At 47.3% G+C, this 18,954-nt stretch overlaps 1 protein-coding gene across 2 annotated transcripts in view; it reads left to right on the forward strand.

Moving 5' to 3' along the window:
- Positions 1-1,256: 1,256 nt before the first annotated feature.
- The window catches only part of NUP210L (nucleoporin 210 like), a 39,660-nt gene continuing 21,962 nt past the window's right edge, over positions 1,257-18,954 (forward strand). Inside the window, exons 1-18 of one of the 2 annotated variants that reach the window (XM_088659851.1) lie at positions 1,257-1,581; positions 2,480-2,616; positions 2,898-3,029; positions 3,918-4,011; positions 4,458-4,608; positions 5,251-5,383; positions 6,817-6,972; positions 7,446-7,514; positions 8,296-8,402; positions 9,288-9,428; positions 10,081-10,257; positions 11,630-11,785; positions 11,932-12,130; positions 12,650-12,795; positions 13,258-13,479; positions 13,828-14,001; positions 14,925-15,117; positions 17,113-17,201. In XM_088659851.1, the coding sequence (XP_088515977.1) occupies positions 1,259-1,581; positions 2,480-2,616; positions 2,898-3,029; positions 3,918-4,011; positions 4,458-4,608; positions 5,251-5,383; positions 6,817-6,972; positions 7,446-7,514; positions 8,296-8,402; positions 9,288-9,428; positions 10,081-10,257; positions 11,630-11,785; positions 11,932-12,130; positions 12,650-12,795; positions 13,258-13,479; positions 13,828-14,001; positions 14,925-15,117; positions 17,113-17,201 (2,799 nt within the window). In that variant the 5' untranslated portion in view covers positions 1,257-1,258. The remainder of the gene's footprint in view (positions 1,582-2,479; positions 2,617-2,897; positions 3,030-3,917; positions 4,012-4,457; positions 4,609-5,250; positions 5,384-6,816; positions 6,973-7,445; positions 7,515-8,295; positions 8,403-9,287; positions 9,429-10,080; positions 10,258-11,629; positions 11,786-11,931; positions 12,131-12,649; positions 12,796-13,257; positions 13,480-13,827; positions 14,002-14,924; positions 15,118-17,112; positions 17,202-18,954) is intronic. The other variant, XM_060269995.2, reaches the window with a different exon arrangement.

Consider the following 18,954-nt stretch of genomic DNA (forward strand, 5'->3'; position numbering starts at 1 on the left):
ATCACTCGCATATAATCCTTTAATCCTCACAGCCACCTTGTGGAGGTTAGGCTAAGGGAGAAAGTGACTGGCAGAAGTCTGCAACCGTCTTATCTCTCCAGTGACCATGTATGGTAAGTTAAGAACGGAGTGACAGTGACAGGCCTAAACCATAGTTGCCAAGTTATCCCTTTTTTTAAGGGAAATTCCATTATGCTGAATAGGCTTCCTCGCGAGAAAAGGGAAAACTTGGCAGCTATGGCCTAAACTCTATTCCACCCATTAATTTTTTTCCCCAGCAGCAGCCCTGTCCTGTGAAAAATAGGCCAGCTGGCCAGCTTCAAGGTCAGCCGTTAGTCCCCGTATGTTGTTGGACTACAGCTCCCATCATCCCTGAGCACTGGTCCTGCTAGCTAAGGATGATAGGAGGAGTTGCAGTCCAAAAACAGCTGGAGACCCAGGCTAGGTTAGTGCAAGCCCTCCTGCCCTCCTTCATCGATTAAACTTGACCATCCAGCTGTTTTGGGACTACAATTCCCATCATCCCTAGCTAGCAGGAACAGTGGTCCGGGATGATGGGAATTGTAGTCCCAAAAACACCTGGAGGGCCAAGTTTGGCCATGCCTGGATTAAGAGATGACGTCTCCGCACGCAATGCAGACCTCATGATGCCTTGCAGCTCTCAGAAACACGTAAATTAGGAACAATGCAAAAATCCTAGCACAGGCTTCGAGTCGAACCCGTAGACCCCTCCTGCCCTCCATCGATTAAACAGGCTTCATCGATTAAACTTGACCATCCAGCTGTTTTGGGACTACAACTCCCATCATCCCTACCTAACAGGAACAGTGGTCCAGGATGCATAGCTGCCAAGTTATCCCTTTTTTTAAGGGATTTTCCCTTATGCTGAATAGGCTTCCTCGCGAGAAAAGGGAAAACTTGGCAGCTATGTCAGGATGATGGGATGGCCAAGCCTGGATTAAGAGATGACGTCTCCGCACGCAATACAGACCTCATGATGCCTTGCCTTAATTAAGACTGCAGCTGTCAGAAACACCTAAATTAGGAATAATGCAAAAATCCTAGCACAGGCTTCGAGTCGAACCCGTAGACTTCCGACCCCGGGCTGCGCGTGCGCGCAGGAAAGCCCTTTCCCTAAACCGCAAAACGAGCCACGAGGTGAGATGGAGCATGCGCAGACCGAGCCCGGTGGAGAGGCGGGAAAGGGCAAAGAGACCAAGCGCGCGTACCCGATGGGGTGGGAAAGGTGAGAGCGCGCATGCGCAAGGACAGAACGTCCGACGTGCTAACAAGGTTCCTAAGCGCCGACGCATGCGCACAGCTAGGGCTCGTGCGAGACAGAAGGGAAACAAGCCCTAGATCCCGCCGCCATTTTGCGCCGCGGCGGCTTGGAGCTTTTCTTCCGACGATGGGGTTGGGCTGGGCCCCTCCAGCAAGGCCGGCCCTTTTCCTGTTTGGCTTGGCGCTTCTGGCGAGGCCGGCCGGCGCCTATAAGCTGAACACACCGAAGGTGCTGCTGCCCTTCAGCCGGGACAAGCGCATCCCCTTCGTGCTGGGCGCTGAGGGCGGTTGCTACTCCTGGTGAGGGGCGGGGCCTTTGCGAGAGGGGCGGGGCTTAGGCGGGAAAAACTAACGCAACAGTGACATCATGGTGGGCGTGGCCAAGGGTGGGAACATGTTCAACATTTTCATTCATGCCAGAAGCACTTGTTGGCTGTTTGCAGTCTAATAGCCTGACCTACTTCGCAGAGTTGTTTTGAAGGTAAAATGCTCCGTGTTTGGGTAGGCAGGGGAGAAGGGAAACCATGCTAAGCCACTTCAAGATTCAGAAAAGTAGGAATGTCCTTGCAGTGTTTTATTTATTTACATCTTCCCCTTTTCTCCACAAGGAGTTCAAGGAGGTTAATCTAAGCCTCGATTATTGATCATTGAAAACACTCCATTTTATCCTCCCAACAACCCTGCAAGGTAGGTTAGGCCGAAAGAGGTATTGACACCTAGTCATCTTCATGGCTGAATGGGGTGATTTGAACCCAGGTCTCTTAGCTCCTAGTCCAACACACTAACTACTGCACCACCAATTGCTCTCCTAAGCATGCACCTCATGCTGTAGAAGTGCCAGTGACATAAAAACATAGAACTGACAAGGAAATGATATAGTGAGACTGATAAATGTGCCTTCCCACAAAAGCACGCAAATCAATGTATCATTTTAAAAAAAATGCTTACAAAAGGCACCATACAAAAAATGAGAGGAGGGAGAGGGAGCTGAGTAAATTTGGGTACCAGTTCTTACATAACTGCTCAAAGGACTGGGTGGAATTGCTGATAATGAAAGGGAGGAGCCAAGTAGCAGGTGGTTCTTGCCACGAAGAACATGGAGGGTTCCTTGCTGCCTCAGTTCCACATTTGCATCTCTCTGCTCTTCCTTGAGAGAGGGGCACAGGAGTGTGCAAGCCTTGTCTCATCTGCTCTGCAGGTACTCCACACGCCATGACACAGTCACCATTGATCCAATGTACGAGAATGGGACGGCTTGCTCTCAGAAAGCTTTGCTGACCACCTGCTCTACACAGGCCACAAAGCTGGCCAGCGTTATTTTAGCAGAGGAGACAGGTAGGTGAGCTAAAGAAGGGGAATCTTGAAACAGATTTGTTTCTTTAAGGAAATGCGGTCTAGGGTGCCACGCAAACCTGGGGAATGAAGAACCCCAAACGCCGAGCATGTGCAGAGTGTGCCTTCCCTTTATCACTGAATGAGCAATTTGGGGGCTCAGAAAAGTTTCCCAGGCAAGCAGGGATTGTCCACATCCACCCTTATTCTTCCCCTGTTATGAAACACAGATACAGGATTACATGTGGTGGGTGGGAGACACCCACTTTTGTTCCTCCTCCCAGTGACAGGTCATCTGCTGCGTTGTGATGTCATTGTGGATCTGATAGACCATGTTGAGATCATCTCCCGAACTCGAGAGATCTATGTGGAAGACTCCCCACTCGAGCTGAGTGTGAGAGCTCTGGATGCTGAAGGTAATCTTACCGGGGGCAGCCTGTGACACTTGGAACACCTACTACGGTATATTTTTTGGAAAGATATCTATGCTCTGCATTTGGAGACCTCTTAAAACATTGTAACCAAATTTTGGACACCATTTCGAATCAAGACGGCAAATTGCACCTTTCAAAACTGCACCGATTTTTTGTTTTGTTTTTAAGAATTCACAAGCAGTGCTGGGTATGAGGCAGCCAGTCACTTATAAACCCAGTTCTGCATAGCACTCTGTCTACATGATTGTTATTAATAACAACAATAATAATTTATTATTTATACCCCACCAATCTGGCTGGGTTTCCCCAGCCACTCTGGGTGGCTTCCGACAAAATATTAAAGTACAATGGTCTGTTAAACATTAATTACTTTTCTCTCTGGGGTTGATACACCCTTTTGGCCTGCTAGCGGGACTCTTCTTTCACCCTTTTGACATGACAAGATAGGTCACAGTGCTCTGTTATTTTTATTTATGGTGTACGCCTAAAGTTATCAAGCAGGTGGCTTATTTTATCCACAACAACTTAATTTGCATTCTTTGTATTTCACCTGGTGCTTCTGTTCATCTTCACCCTCACATAGTTTTGGAACATGTCCCATTAGCATCTCTCTCTCTGTTGCCGGCAAGGATCTCAAGGTGAGATAGCTTTGGAGCAAAAGCCAGATCAGGACCATAGCATGGTCAGAGGGTTCAAGCCCTCACCCCTCATGCTATGGTCCTGATCCTCCCTCCCCACCCCATGTGACTTTAAAAAAACAACCACAACAAAGAAGCACCAGTCACACAAAGCTAAGCCACGTGACAGACATTATCGCATCGCATCTCCTTTGGCCCTGAGCCTGGGCTCATTTTTGGATCCTGCCTGCAGGGAACACATTCAGCAGCTTGGAGGGGTTGGAATTTGAGTGGAGCGTTGCCAAGGATGATGAGTTGGAAAACGTGGAGCTCTCGAGCAAAATTAGGTAAGATCGAACCCCAAATGGCCAAGTGTGGTTAATAAAATCCTAAACGACACAGGAGGCTGCGTGTGTGCTCCACTGGGTAGACTGCTGAAGTTGAGAGATTTCATTCCATTGCATCCTTGCTTTGAACTCATTACTTCCATCTAAGGAAAGTTGCTCACTGTTGTTAAGTCCTCAGATGCATAAATGTAAGCGAGAGTCCCATATAGCTCATGTCCCCTTCCCTATCTCCAGTAAGAGGGGCATCTAACCTGTTGCTAGATTCCAGTGGCCGCCCCCCCCCATCCACTGGCCATGCTGGCTGGGACTGATGGGCTTTGGGGGTCTTAACAGCGGCTGCAGGTTTTTCCACCCACCCCATAAATTTCACCTTGCTTTTTTTTTTTACTCTTAATGCAGTGACAGACCTTTGTTCTCCCAGTAAACGCCCAGTTTGGTTTCTTTAGGATTTTAAAATATTCTGAGGCAGAATATTCTCCGCCCAACTACGTAGTTGAGATGGAAAGAGAGGAGAAACAAGGAGATAGGATTCTGGTGTCAGGGATCAAAACAGGTGCAGCCGTCATAAAGGTCCGAATACAGGAGCCTGTCTACAAGGTGAGTACTCACTGTGCCCTCCCAGAGGGATCTCAGCAGTGCAAGGCAAGGTCAGGGCCTACCAGAGCTATAGAGGTAATATCCACACCATACATTCAGAGTGCTCTTTGCCACTTTAACAGTCACAGCTTCCCCCAAAGAATCTGGGAAACTGTAGTTTGTTAAATCGAGTTATTAGGAGATCATTCACTCAGCTACAGTTCCCAGAGTGGTTTAACCATCTGGGAACTTTGGAAATAGGAGCTCTGTGAGAGGAGCAGAGGTCCTGCTAACCACTGTCAGCATCCTTTGCAAACCAATTCCCAGGGGAATTGCTGGAGGTTGGACTAGATGACCCTTTGGGTCCTTTCCAACTTATTCTATGATTCTAAGAGTGCTTTAAATGTATGGAGTGGAGATGACAGGTGGAAGTTTTAAACAAGCAGAAAGTGGTCCGATGGAGCCATCGTTGCTCCTTCACCCTGTGGAGATTAAACCAAAGCAACTACCTTGAATGCCAACCATATATAATGCAATAGAATCACTCAGTCCTTTTTCAGTTTTGAAAGAGAAGAATCTTAAAGTGACTGCAAAGCATAATATATAATTCTTTATGTGTACATTTCTCTGCATGCCTCTGGTGGTGTTTTCTCAATCTTCCAGAAAGTTGCTGCTGCGCTGGTGCGCCTGCTGGTTTTGGAGAACATATTCTTAATCCCTTCCTATGATGTCTACCTGCTGGTCGGAGCCTACATTAAATACAAAGTTGGCAAAATAGTTCAGGGAAAGATCACAGGTACATTCCTAATCTTCTGGGTGACTCTATGCATAATTTAGTCTCCTGAAAAGGTAAACAACCGTGAAGTGCAAATATTTAAATGTATATGCACATTCTTATCTCTTCCGACGGGCAGCTAGCTTCTTCCCCGTTTCACAGGAATGGTTTCTTGAGGGGGCGGACTCTTTCTAAGGTTCATATGTAAAAGCTTAACAAGGCTACCGAAACTCACAATTCTCAAAGATTGATGAAATGCAACAGTTACTTACAAGAGATAAGAACGCTTGGGAAGAGATAAGAACGCATGATACATCGTAGCACTTTATTATCGGACTTGATTATTGCACTTTATACTGGACTTTTAAGACTTCGAGCATGAGATTTTGTACACATTTTTGAATCTCTTTGTATATGTGAAGGTTGTTGGTGCGTATACATTTAAATATTTGCACTTCACAGTTGTTTACCTTTTCATTGTTTTGCTAACATTACCGTGTTGTCTGTTTGTTGCTGCTAATTTAGTCTCCTGACTACGAAATCCTACACAGTGTTAGGAACTCCCACTGTTCTAGGCGCATTTTGCAACAGGGAATGTCATTAGCGCGAGCAGTTTCTGAGCTCTAAGTGCAGTACTGCGCCTAAGATTTCAGATTAAAACTGCAGAGGGGAAGGAAAGAAGGACCTTTTTCTGCCTCCCCACTTCCAGCTACTCTCTGAAGACTGGAGAAGAGACCCTCTTAATAATATTAGGGGGGTGGGCAGGGGAAGGACTAGACCATGTGAAAAATGAACATAATATTTTAGAAATTCCTTCCTTCCTTCTGAAGAAGTGTGCATGCACACGAAAGCTCATACCAATTGCAAACTTAGTTGGTCTGTAAGGTGCTACTGGAAGGATTTTTTTTAAAATTTTGTTTTGACTACGTCAGACCAACACGGCTACCTACCTGTAACTATAATATTTTAGCTGCAGTTCATTCATTTTCAGCTTTGCATTCTTGTTATAAAAATAGCACGCCTAGACATTCCGTTGTTGCGCCCATAGCCTCGATTTAAGGTGCCATTTAGCTCCTAGCTTTCACATCTCAGTTTCTAACACTGATGCTTACTCAGAAGGTGAGCCCCACAGTGTGCAGTGAAACTCATTCACTAGTAAGGGTGGGTTGGTTGAAGGGTATGTACGAGTGGTGGCAGATCTGCCATCCTGGACTACAGCTCCTATCTCTAACTAATCGTTTTGGCCTTATAATGCCTTGCCCAGCTTCAGTGCTTTTATTGAGTTGGAAAATTGAATCATATTTACTAGGAATAGCACTGAAGCCGAAGGCAATACTTGATCACTGCCCCGACATCCCTGCTGGGTTGGGGTGGGAGAGGGAGGCTGTGTAAAGAACGCAGCAGCTATGGCTGGGAATAACTGACTGAGCATTGCCAACCCTTTATCTCCACAGAGGTGCAATTGCCTCTTGAGCATTATGAGCTGGAGCTACAAGACGCTGTGAAGGCGCCTAACGCTTCTGGCCTCCCTGTGGCCAAACTGGATGCAAAGACAGCTACCATCACCGCCATTCAGCTGGGACAGGTTAACCTGGTCTTAGTCCACAAAAGTATCCTTAAAGAACTTAGACTGGGCTGCAACTAGCTGTTTCTTTTCTTTTAATTTATTTATCATTTTCCAATATTGCAACAATCAAATTATTTAACGAAACAAAAAAATGCACATCAAATTCACTTCCCCCCACCCCCATCTGTTGTTCATTTTATCTTTACTACTGCATATCTAAATTAATTCCTTATTTGTTTATTTCCTCTAAAAAAATCTTTTATTTGCCTTTACTGCTTGTTGTATATAAACCCCGCTAACGTTTTAAGTTGCTTACAATAATTTTTCAAATGTTCAACAAACTTCAGTAGCTTAGGGCCTCATCAAACCTAAATCCGGCTCTGTATATCGCTAAGTGGTTTCAGCGTAGCGCCATATCGGATCCGAACCCGTGTTTAATGTGGAGCGTCCTTTGCCCCTTTCATCCTTCTCCTCTCAATTTACGACAAGGCTGAATTCCTTATCAAAGAGATTAAGACATCCACATGCGAGCCTCCTCTGGACTTCCCAACTGCAGCATATATGTTGTGGAGCCTGGATATTTAGGTAAACGGTCCCTCCCGCATCTCCGTGTAGAGTTTTGACTATATGCACTTGGGCTTTTTCCACGAGGGTGATGTGGGTGACAGTGGCGATATGCATCTGGCCTCACCTCCAAAGCTGGAGATGCAAGAGGTGGGGCACACAGCTTGGGCTATGCATACACCGTTCCTTTAAAACACATGACTTCCCCCAGAGAATCCTGGGAGCTGTGGTTTAACCTTCAAAGAGCTACAATTCCCAGCACCCTGAACAAACCACAATTCCCAGGATGTGCTTTAAAGGTATAGTTGCTGTGCAGCCTGTAACTCCCTTTGCAGGGGAATTAATCTCCTGTACCTTTTCTGGTCAGCATGGAGCTGGATTCTATCACTCTGGGAGGGGAGGGAACTTAGAAGAGGTCCTACCTCAGTGGCGGTGAAGGCTGGTGCCCGCTGCCACTGGTAGGACTCGAGGCAGAGACCTATAATAGGGGGAGACATCATCCCCATCATCCTCTTCCCTGCTGAAAAGGGAAGGGCAAAGCTGAGGCTAAGGTGGAGGAGGAAGCCAACAACCCCTTGGGGCTAGTCGTAAGAAAGACGACTGAGTTGTCTAAGGTTGAGGTTCTCATGAAGAGAAGGCCAACAAGGGCCAACAAGGGGGCCTAGTATGGGCAACGTCCAGTGAACACGATGCCGGGTGCCCCAGCTGCTAAATGTGAAACTTGGCACCATGCAGTTTGTTTCCTTTGCCTCATCTTACAGAAATGCTTTTCGTTTGGCTTCCGTTGTGCAACTGATTGCAGGTTTCACTGTCCAGCCCGGCGACAGGTGGATCCTAGAAGTGAAGCGAGAGTATACCATCACAGTCGAAGTGTACGACAAATCGAGCACCAAGATCTACCCATCCGATGTGAGTAGGTGCCAGCTTGGGGAAGAAGCTCAAAGATCTCTCCCAAATGCCAGCATTAACTTGCAATGAGATCCTGTGCATGTTATGTCTGAAATCACACACACACACACCGAATTCCTTAGTAAATGTTCGTAGGATTGCAGCCTTAAAATGTCATCCAGTATAGACATATTTGGGGTAAGCCCCAGGAAATTCAGTGGGACTTAATTCTGAGGAACACGCATAGGATTGATCTGTCACAAAGAACGGAGGGGTTTTGTAGCACATAGTGAAACTATGGAACCCACTCCCACTGGAGGCAGTGATGTCCACCGAGCTAGATGACTTTAAAAGAGGATTAGAGAAATTCATGGGGGACAAGGCTATCAACTGGTGCTTGACATGATGGCTGTGCTGTGCCTCTGCAGTCAGGGGGATGAATGCTTCTGAATTGCAGTTGCTAGAAACTGCAAGAGGGGAGAGAATGCTTTTGTGGCCATTCCTGCTTGTGGAGTTGGAAGGGACCACGAAGATCATCTAGTCCAACCCCCTGCAAGGCAGGAATCTTTCTGCCCAGCGTGGGACTTGAACCCATGGCATTAAGAGTCTCATGCTCTACCTTTCAGGTTTCCCACTGGGCCACTGTGAGAACAGGATGTTGGATTAGTTGGGCCACTGGCCTGTCTCTGTTGGGTCTACAAAAAACAACAAGAGTCTTTAAAAATTGGATGTAGGCGCTGAAGAACTTGAAAACACCTTTCTAGCCTTGTAGGCTTCCTTGGAGTCAACTCCGAGGACACAATGTTTCTATCAATCTGTGACCTTTTCACTGTGCTTCTGATAAAGTGTTTGATGTCACACTGTCCCTTCTTCTGACAACATTTACCCCCACCCCTTGATTTCCAGAATCTTCGAATAACTCACCAGTTTCCCCAAGAATACTTTCAAGAGTTTATATCTTCAGTGAACGGCTCCTACCACGTAGTTCGGGTTTTGAAGGATGGCGTCACCGTCATTGAAGCTGCGCTGGTGTCTGTTCTCCTCCAGGTGAAAGAAAAGTTCATTCGTCGTAGTAGCATATGGATATTCTCTGGCCCGGATTTATGGGTTTGCAATAATATAATACCGTATATTCCGGCGTATAAGACAATTGGGCATATAAGACAACCCCCAACTTTTCCAGTTAAAATATAGAGTTTGGGATATACTCGCTGTATACCGGTAAGAAATACGACCCGGCATATAAGACGACCCCCGACTTTTGAGAATCATAGAGTTGGAAGAGACCACAAGGGCCATCCAGTCCAACCCCCTGCCAAGCAGGAAACACCATCAAAGCATTCTTGACATATGCCTGTCAAGCCTCTGCTTAAAGACCTCCAAAGAAGGAGACTCCACCACACTCCTTGGTAGCAAATTCCACTGCCGAACAGCTCTTACTGTCAGGAAGTTCTTCCTAATGTTTAGGTGGAATCTTCTTTCTTGAAGTTTGAATCCATTGCTCCGTGTCCGCTTCTCTGGAGCAGCAGAAAACAGAAGATTTTCCTGGGTTAAAAAGTAGTCTTATACACAGGAATATACAGTAATAGTAGGTCTTAACATTGGATGTGGGAGGCTAGGAATTTGAGATATTTTGCTAGCCCTGCAGGCTTCAATATTTATTCCTTGTTATGTATGTGTTTTGTGTTTTTCTTTTAAGACTGAAAATTCAGGTCAATCATTCCTCCCTTTCCTTCAGAGTGGTTCAGAAGATTTATTAAAGCCGCCCATCAGCCACAAGCAGGAAGTGAAGATTTACCTTCCCATTATGCTGACGCCCTCCTTCTTGGCATTCCCACACCACCCACTGGACGTCTTGTACCGGTACAAAGTTCAGGTGAAGTTTCGACCAAGACCTGGGGAGATAAATCCCCTAGAATGCCCTTTATTCATTTATCAGTGCGGTACAAATGTTTGCATCCATCTGCCATAGGAAAGATGGTACCCATTCCCTCCACCATTTTGACCTACTTTTGCCTTTGGAGCTTCCAGCGACAAAACCCTGAAGCAATGGGTTGTGTATGACAACAGAGCTTCCCTTCGCTCTCCTCCTGAGCATCTAACACAACACAGAAGGGTTGTTAAGAGCCAAATGAAACATGATCATTTTGACAACGTCTGGTTCCCTTATATCAGCTGCGTAAACAGAAGTGAAGTCACTGTCAGATTTCCAGCCACTCACGCTTACTTACGGAGAGGCTGTGTCATGGATAGTTTAAAGCCTTGTTGATGCACTTAATGATTTGGTTATCTGACAGTGTCGCTGCTCAGTTTTCCTTCTTATATGTGACTGAGTACACTACAGGATTTTTTAAAGAACATAAGGAGAGCTCTCTATCAAAATTATTTCTTAACCTTTATTTCGCACAAAGGAGAGTGAACATTCCCAGCTCACACCTGGGAGCTTCCCCATCTTCCCCCAGTTCCCCCCCCCCCCGGGAGATCCCACCCAGGGAGTTTTTCCTTTCAATTCTTTTCTTAATGATCCATAGCATGGAATTTGCCCGTTTCAAGGCAGCCGCACACAGGGTCGACTTCTTCATTGAGCTATCCGTTACAACCCCAAGCTCTTGTTCCTGGTCGCTCACTTCCAGTTCATACCCATGAGCGTATATGTGAAATTAACGTATTTTTGCCCCAACATGCATCACTTTACACTTGTTTACTTACACTGAATTGCATTTGCCACTTTACCACCCATTCGCTTAGTTTGGAGAGGTCCTTTTCATCAATGTCCTTTTATTATAAAATATTCTACCAAAATTTTAAAAATTAAACAGGACACATGGAAGGAACCAATGAGAATCTCTACTAATACCAAATGGAATAAAAGTGTTAGTCTCTCTGTCTACAAGAGGAGGCTGGTGAAAAAGACACCCTGACATCCTGCTGAGGAAGACCTACTGTAGAAAACATAGATGACCATCTGACCTCCCTAGCAGAAGGGACCTGAGGTTGGGCCTCCTCACTAGTTCAGGCCACTGCTACATTGAGTTTTCTATTCCTGCAGTCCCCTTCCATTGGCCACGTGCGTCCATGCTTGTATTTTCACCAACAGAGACCACTGTTTCTGATCGAGTGACATATGTTCTCTCCAACACCCAGGTGGATAACATCATCATCTTACTCTCTTCTGGGGGTGCAGGCTTAACTGTGCATTTTGTATTCCCCACCCCCACCCTTGCTTCTGCTCTCCAAACAATTCACAGGTGGAGGGAGGCAGTGGCAACTTCACATGGAACTCTTCCAATCAGACAGTGGCCACCGTCACAGTGAAAGGGGTGGTCACAGCAGGGCTGGTTGAGGGCCAAACCGCCGTGCAGGCCAGAGATGTGCAGAACCCTTTCCACTTTGGGGAAATACAGGCAAGTCTTTCTGCAGCATTGGCGCAAGTTGAATTGCTTGCTGGGTCAAAACCCCAGCCTACAGGCTTAAAACTCAGTCTGAAGAGAGGCCTTGGGGTGTTCTGAATCCCTAGAGAGCTGACTTTTTACCCCCTGCCCCCACTCAGGTGTATGTGCTAAAGCTCTCAAAGATGGAGATCTTGCCATTCCATGCAGACACTGAGATTGGACAGACCTTGGAAGTCCCACTCAGGATGTACCACATTGAGAAAGAGACGGGGGAGACCATTGCTTTCACGGACTGCTCACTCTTACCCCTGGATGTCGGCATGGATAAGCAAGGAGTGTTTTCCCTGGATGAAACGGGTAAGAGGGCAGTTCTCTTCACTTGCTCCCTAACATAAATGTCCTCTCCTGCCCTCCTGTTTTAGGCCTCATCTTCTCTAGGCATTTGAAGCAGTAGTGCACCGCTTTAGACAGCCATGGCTTCCCCCAAAGAATCCTGGGAGCCAGTGCCATCGTGTGGGTGGAGCCACAGGGGCAGTTGCCCTGGGCGCAAAATTCTTAAGGGCGCAAAATTTCAAAAGAAAAAGAAAGTAGTAATAATAAATGAAAAATAGCACACCCTCCCCCTCACACATAGCCCAGTGTTTTCTGTGGGTGGACTAAGGAGCAGATTCAGGGGACGGCTGTTTGCATGGGCTTTAGAAGGACACCCGCTCTCGACCAATGCCCCATTGTGCTCTCCACTGTACTCGACAATCACGGGGCGCTGTGACTGCCATCTGGGCGGGTTGCTGAGCTATTGCCCCTTCATTCCAAGTTCTGGAGATCAACCCCTCTTCCTGTGCTTGTAGAAAGAATAGTTGTGCTCCTGTTTGATAGGTAAGCAGAAAGCTGGCCCACAGTTCTGCTCCACCATCCATCTAGCAGCCAAGTCTCTCGGCCATACACTGGTGACAGCCAGTGCTACCATCTACGAGGAGTATTTTGACACGAGTGCCACCTTTGCTGCTTATGAACCGCTCACGGTGAGGAGGCGCCAACTCTATGGTAGTAGTGGGTGGAGGGTGGTGCTACAGTTTATTTCTGTTCTCTCTCTTTAATTCCTTTTGCACTGAGGGAAGGGCCACAGCTAAGGGGGTGAGCATTTGCTTTGCTTGCAGAGGGTCCTAGATTACGATCCCCAGCAGCAGCATCTCCAGGTCCCCCCTGCCTGACACCCCGCAGAGCCACTGCCAGCCAGTGTGTAGACAGTGCTGAGCTAAATGGTCTAGTTCAGTATAAAACAGAGTCCTTCGTTTTGATGTTCTTTGTCTGCAACGTGATCTCTCATCTTACTAGCTTCCCAGCAACTAGGGATGTGAATGGTGGTTAGAAAGCACAGGCCTCCCTATTGGAAGAACTACAGGTGGGGAACCGGGGTGGGTGGGTGTCCTTGGCTCAATTCTTTGCAGGCCAGGGGAGTGTTTACTCCTTTATATAATGACTAGGCTGTGAACCCTGTGGAGGTGGCTTTGGTGACCTGGCATTCCGTGAAGGAAATGGTGTTCGAGGGAGGGCCCAGCCCATGGGTGTTGGAGCCGTCCCGCTTCTTCTTGGAGCTGAAAGTGGAGCATAAGGACAAAGTCCACGTGAAGGAGGTTCGTTTGCCAGCCAAGAGGAAGCAAAACCAGTACATTTATCGGACCACATGCCTGGAGCTGGGGGAACAGGTAGGAGGAAGGTGTGTGCGTACTCTCCCCCCCCCCCGGCAAGACATTAACATGCCTAAGAAGCGTAGTGGCCGATAAGGAGAGGCACAGCCTCCATAGCGCATCTTACAGAAAACGGCGCTATGATAGCTGCAGCTGTGCTTGGCTTATCCTCCCTTCTAGCTGTATGCACCATCCACAGTGATGCCCCTGTTCCAGATTCAGTAGTTTGGAGATTTCAGCGTTTGGCTTTCTTAGTCTAACGCTTTAAACTGACCAAAGGCTCTGGTTACATCTAAACTTTATGCTTGGCTACATTTGCAAGGCCTGCTGGCTGACAACCACTCTTCCTTTGCTGCTTCCCCAAAGGTGTTTACGTTCCAGGTGGGCAATCATCCGGGCGTGCTAAACCCCAGTCCCGCTGTGGAGATGGTGCAGGTGAGGTTCATTTGTGCCCACCCTGCCAGCATGGCCGTGACACCTGTGTATAAGCTGGCAGCTGGCACTCCGCCTTGCCCTTTGCCTCAGCACCACAAGCAGCTGGTAAGTGTTCCGGGAAATGCTCGAAGCGCCACTGAAGCGCCTCAATGCGCTCTGTTTGTTTGGGAATCTTGGGAAGATGTTGGACTGTTTGTTTTTTAGCCAGAAATTGGGCTCAGAAAGTTTGTATAACTGCAAGGAAAGTCCTTGTAGGGAAAATAGATAGAGATAGATAGATAGGTAGAATTTAAACAGTGCTTTTTCTGGGAGTAGTCAAGGGTACGCAGTACCAGCACCACTTTTCCTAGAAGATAAGCACTGGATTTTAATATATATCTTTTAAATACAGTTGTACCTTGGATCTTGAACACCTTGCGACTCGAATGTTTTGGCTCCTGGATGCCACAAATCCAGAAGTGAGTGTTCCGGTTTGCAAATATTTTTTGGAAGCCGGACGGCTGACACGGCTTCCGCGGCTTCTGATTGAGTGCAGGAAGCTCCTGCAGCCAATTGGGAGCTGTGCCTTGGGTTTTGACTGTTTTCGGAAGTCAAATGGACTTCCGGAACGGTTTCTGTTTGAGAACCAAGGTACGACTGTATATTAATATTTTGTTGGGAGCCGCTCAGAGTGGCTGGGGCGACCCAGTCAGATGGGCGACATATTATTATTATTATTATTATTATTATTATTATTATTATTATTATTATATTTGCTGCCAGCCATTGTTATCAGGGTTTTATCTTTCTTTAGTAGACCAAATCTTTTAAATCAGAATCAGTCTAACTGATTGATTAGTTAAATATGGAAGATAGGTAAACTATCTTCCAAGGTGTCATCATAGTTACCTTTCGAGTTCTGCTGCCCTTGCTTTGCAGAGCTTCTGTGCTTTGGCTCCGTAGATCACAAAAGTGCGGTCCTTTCCCAGGTTCATCTCGCACGCTGTTAAATGCAGGCTGCCTCCGGTGTCTTTTGGGATGCCTTGCAGGTCCCCGTGTCCAGTTTGAGGAACACCGTTTTGGAGCTAGCTCTGTTCGACCAGCACCGGCGGAAGTTTGATAACTTCACCTCCCTAATCCTGGAATGGATATCGGCCAATCAAAGCCTTGCTTACTTCACTCTACCGAGGTCCATGCAGATGGTACCCAAGGACGATGGGACTGGACAGACCAGGCTCCATGGTACGACTCAGCGCTGCGCTTCAGCAGAGATACCAGCGGCTACTAATCAGGATGCCATCTTCTCCCTCCACTCCCAGAGGCAGTAATATGCCTCCGATATAATACCTGTTGCTGGGAATTGCATATGTGGAAGGTGGTGTTGTGCTCGAAGTCCTGCTTTCGGGTTTCTCATTGGGCATCTGGTTGGCCACTGTGAGAACAGGATGCTGGATTAGAGGGGCCATTGATTTGATCCAGCAGGCTCTTCTTATGTTCCCAGGCCCTTGAATGAAGAGACTCTCCAAGCCCCTGTAGCTAATAATAATAATAATAATAATGTATTATTTATACCCCACCCAACTGGCTGGGTTTCCCCAGCCACTCTGGGCGGCTTCCAACAGAAAAATAAAATTGTTGTTGTTTAGTCGTTTAGTCGTGTCCGACTCTTCGTGACCCCATGGACCATAGCACGCCAGGCACTCCTCTCTTGCACTGCCTCCCGCAGTTTGGTCAAACTCATGTTCGTAGCTTCGAGAACACTGTCCAACTGTCCAAAATAAAATACAATGATCTATTAAACATTAAAAGCCTCCCTAAACAGGGCTGCCTTCAGATGTCTTCTAAAAATCTGGTAGTAGTTTTTCTCTTTGACATCTGGTGGGAGGACATTCCACAGGGCGGGCGCCACTACCGAGAAGGCCCTCTACCTGGTTCCCTGTAACTTGGCTTCTCGCAACGAGGGAACCACCAGAAGGCCCTCGGAGCTGGACCTCAGTGTCCAGGCAGAACAATGGGCGCTCCTTCAGGTATACTGGACTGAGGCCATTTAGGGCTTTAAAGGTCAGCACCAACACTTTGAATTGTGCTCGGAAACATACTGGGAGCCAATGTAGGTCTTTCAAGACCGGTGTTATGCGGTCTCAGCGGCCGCTCCCAGTCACCAGTCTAGCTGCCGCAATCTGGATTAGTTGTAGTTTCCGGGTCACCTTCAAGGGTAGCCCCACGTAGAGTGCATTGCAGTAGTCCAAGCAGGAGATAACTAGAGCATGCACCACTCTGGCGAGACAGTCTGCAGGCAGGTAGGGTCTCAGCCTGCCTACTAGCTAGAACTGCCACCACCAGTGCTTTTTTATTCTCTCAGCCCTGCTTCTACTGCACAATTTGGAAACCATGGGAAAGGAGAGTTTCTGTTATTCTCACACCCTGCTTGCGGGTTTCCCACTGGGACATCTGGTTGGCTGCTGTGAGAACAGGATGCAATAGACTAGATGAGCCATTGGCCTGAGCCAGCAGGGCTTTCTTTACATCTTTAAATGGGTTATTAATTATTTTGTTTATTGCACTTACGTCCCACTTTTTTCTTCAAGGAGCTCAAGGTGGCTTTGCATGGTTCTCCCAAGTGCTTTTCTTATAGGAAAAAGGGTGCCGGTACCCAACATGAATTAGTAGTTACTCCCAAAAACAAACAACTCTGTGGGGTAGCTTTGGCTGAGGGGCAGTGTCTGGTCACCCAGTGAGCTTCATGGCCAAGTGGGGATTTGAACCCTGGACTTTCATGTCCTAATCCAGCACTCTAACCACTACAGTACACAGTAGCACTATCTCAGCTGCAGAAGCATCTATCCTGCTGCAGCTTACTGGGATGAAGTGGGGAAGTTGGCATGGTGCAAACACCTAGGCAGGTGTGCTGGATTGGCTCCATGGGTGTGTTTGCACCACGCTAGCCTCCCTGCCGCCTCGCTCCTCTTCCTCACAGTAAGCAACAGCGTCCCACCTGCCAGGATGTTAGTGTTGTGGCTCTGCCCCACCTGGCGAGTCCCCTTTTGCTCATCCCTCTAATTTTTTTTTTTTTTTGAAAAAAAACAACTTGCTGTATCTCACATGCAAGAATGCAGTCTCCCTCATACCTCCCTTCCTATGTAAGAATGGCAATTTTTAAAATACATTTGTTTCAATTTCTGCTTCCTTTTCTCTCCCTCCCTCCCAATGCTGTGTCTGCATCTGTTTTGGTCCCAGGACACCAGCTCCTTGAGGTGCGGCAGATCAAAGGGACGGTGTTGATCTCTGTCAACTTTGTGAAATATTCTGAGAGAGGGAGCCCAAGAGTGAGTAGAGGGGAAGATTGCTCCATGGAGAGGGTGTTGTTGCGCTGAGGTCCTTCCTTGGAGGCTTTTAAGCAGAGTTTGGGTGACCATCTGTCCTGGATGCTTTAGCAGAGATTCCTGCACTGTAGGGGGGTTGAACTAGGTAACCCTCAGGGTCCCTTCCAACTCTACAATTCTGTAAGCATGGTAGATGTATGTAAGAACTGCACTGGCTGCCTGTTTCCTACCAGGCCAAGTTCAGGGTGTTACTGTTACAGTGGAACCTTGGTTTTTTAATGTAATCTGTTCCAGAAGACCGTTTGACTTCCGAAACATTCGAAAACTGAAAGCGGAAGCCGCAATACAACTTCCGAAACATTCGAAAACTGAAAGCGGAAGCCGCAATACAACAGGGAAACTCAAAACGGAAGCTGCCTAGCACGTTCGGCTTCCGAAAATCTTTTGATTTTCAGCGTAATGGGTTTTCAGCGTAATACAATACAGTGGAGGTGTTTGACAACCGAGGCTCCACTGTAGTATACAAAGCCCTTAACAATTTACCTGTGGGTTCACCTTTCCCCATATATGCCCACTTAAAAAGGTAAAAGTAAAGGACTCCTGACAGTTAAGTCCAGTCGCAGACGACTCTGGGGTTGTGGCACTCATCTCGCTTTATTGGCCGAGGGAGCCAACATTTGTCCACAGACAGTTTTTTCAGGTCATGTGGCCAGCATGACTAAGCCGCTTCTGGCGAAACCAGAGCAGCGCACGGAAACTCCATTTACTTTCCCACCAGAGCGGTACCTGTTTATCTGCTTGCACTGGCATGCTTTCGAACTGCTAGGTTCGCACTTAACTGCTCTAATTTGCAAACAGGTGCCATGTATTATTGTTGTTGTTGTTGTTGTTGTTGTTGTTCCCTGCCGTTTTCCCTGATAGGAACTCAAGGCAGCTTATAGAAAAAAATTGCAGATGGCCTGGCCTGGTCTTGAAAACAGCAAAAACCATGGAAGTAGGGGATCAGGGCCCATATAGTGCCAACGCCCCAGTCAAGACCAGAGAAGAAACAATTGCCCTCTCCCACATCTCGCAATATGATTGTCTCATCAGAACCATCCTGCCCCCCCCAAAACCCCAGTTTCCCTGAGAAAGGAGAGAACACCTTACTGCCTAAGCTTCTCAAGTCATTTTGCAATGGAAAAGGGAGAAAACTAAAGATGCAGCTGGGCTCTCTATCATGTCAGCTTTGGTGCCATGAGAAGGGATACCTAACATACCAGATTAACTGCCCCATCTGAGTCCCCTTGGGCTGCAAGTATGTGTAGGGGAAGTAGGCACCAGAACTCATCCAGTATCACATGCAGTTAATTTCCTGCTGCTAGTTTTCATAAATACTTGTGATACCTGCCCCACATTTGTAAGAAATCGATCTTTTAGTGTATCAGCCCCCAAACTTTCGAACTCCCTGCCTCTTGACATCAAGCAGGCACCTTCACTGTGCTCTCTCCCAGTGGCTGCTCAAAACATATTTAGGAGAGACAAAAAGGGACACCGCGAGGCAGTCATCTTAAAGCGGCTTTAGAAGGGGCTTAGATCCACAGAGGATAAGACGTATCCATGGCTCCTAATCAGTATGGCTGTATTACCTCTAGTATCGGAGGCCTCTGAAGACCGGGGGCTACGTCTTGCTCATGGGCTTCCCACCCACATCTGGCTGGGCCATGGGGAGAGCAGCGTGCTTTACTCAACAGGCCCTTGGGTCTGGCCCAGCAGG

Source organism: Zootoca vivipara, chromosome 16 (genome assembly GCF_965207765.1).
Source record: "Zootoca vivipara chromosome 16, rZooViv2.hap1.1, whole genome shotgun sequence".
NCBI classification, from domain to species: domain Eukaryota; kingdom Metazoa; phylum Chordata; class Lepidosauria; order Squamata; family Lacertidae; genus Zootoca; species Zootoca vivipara.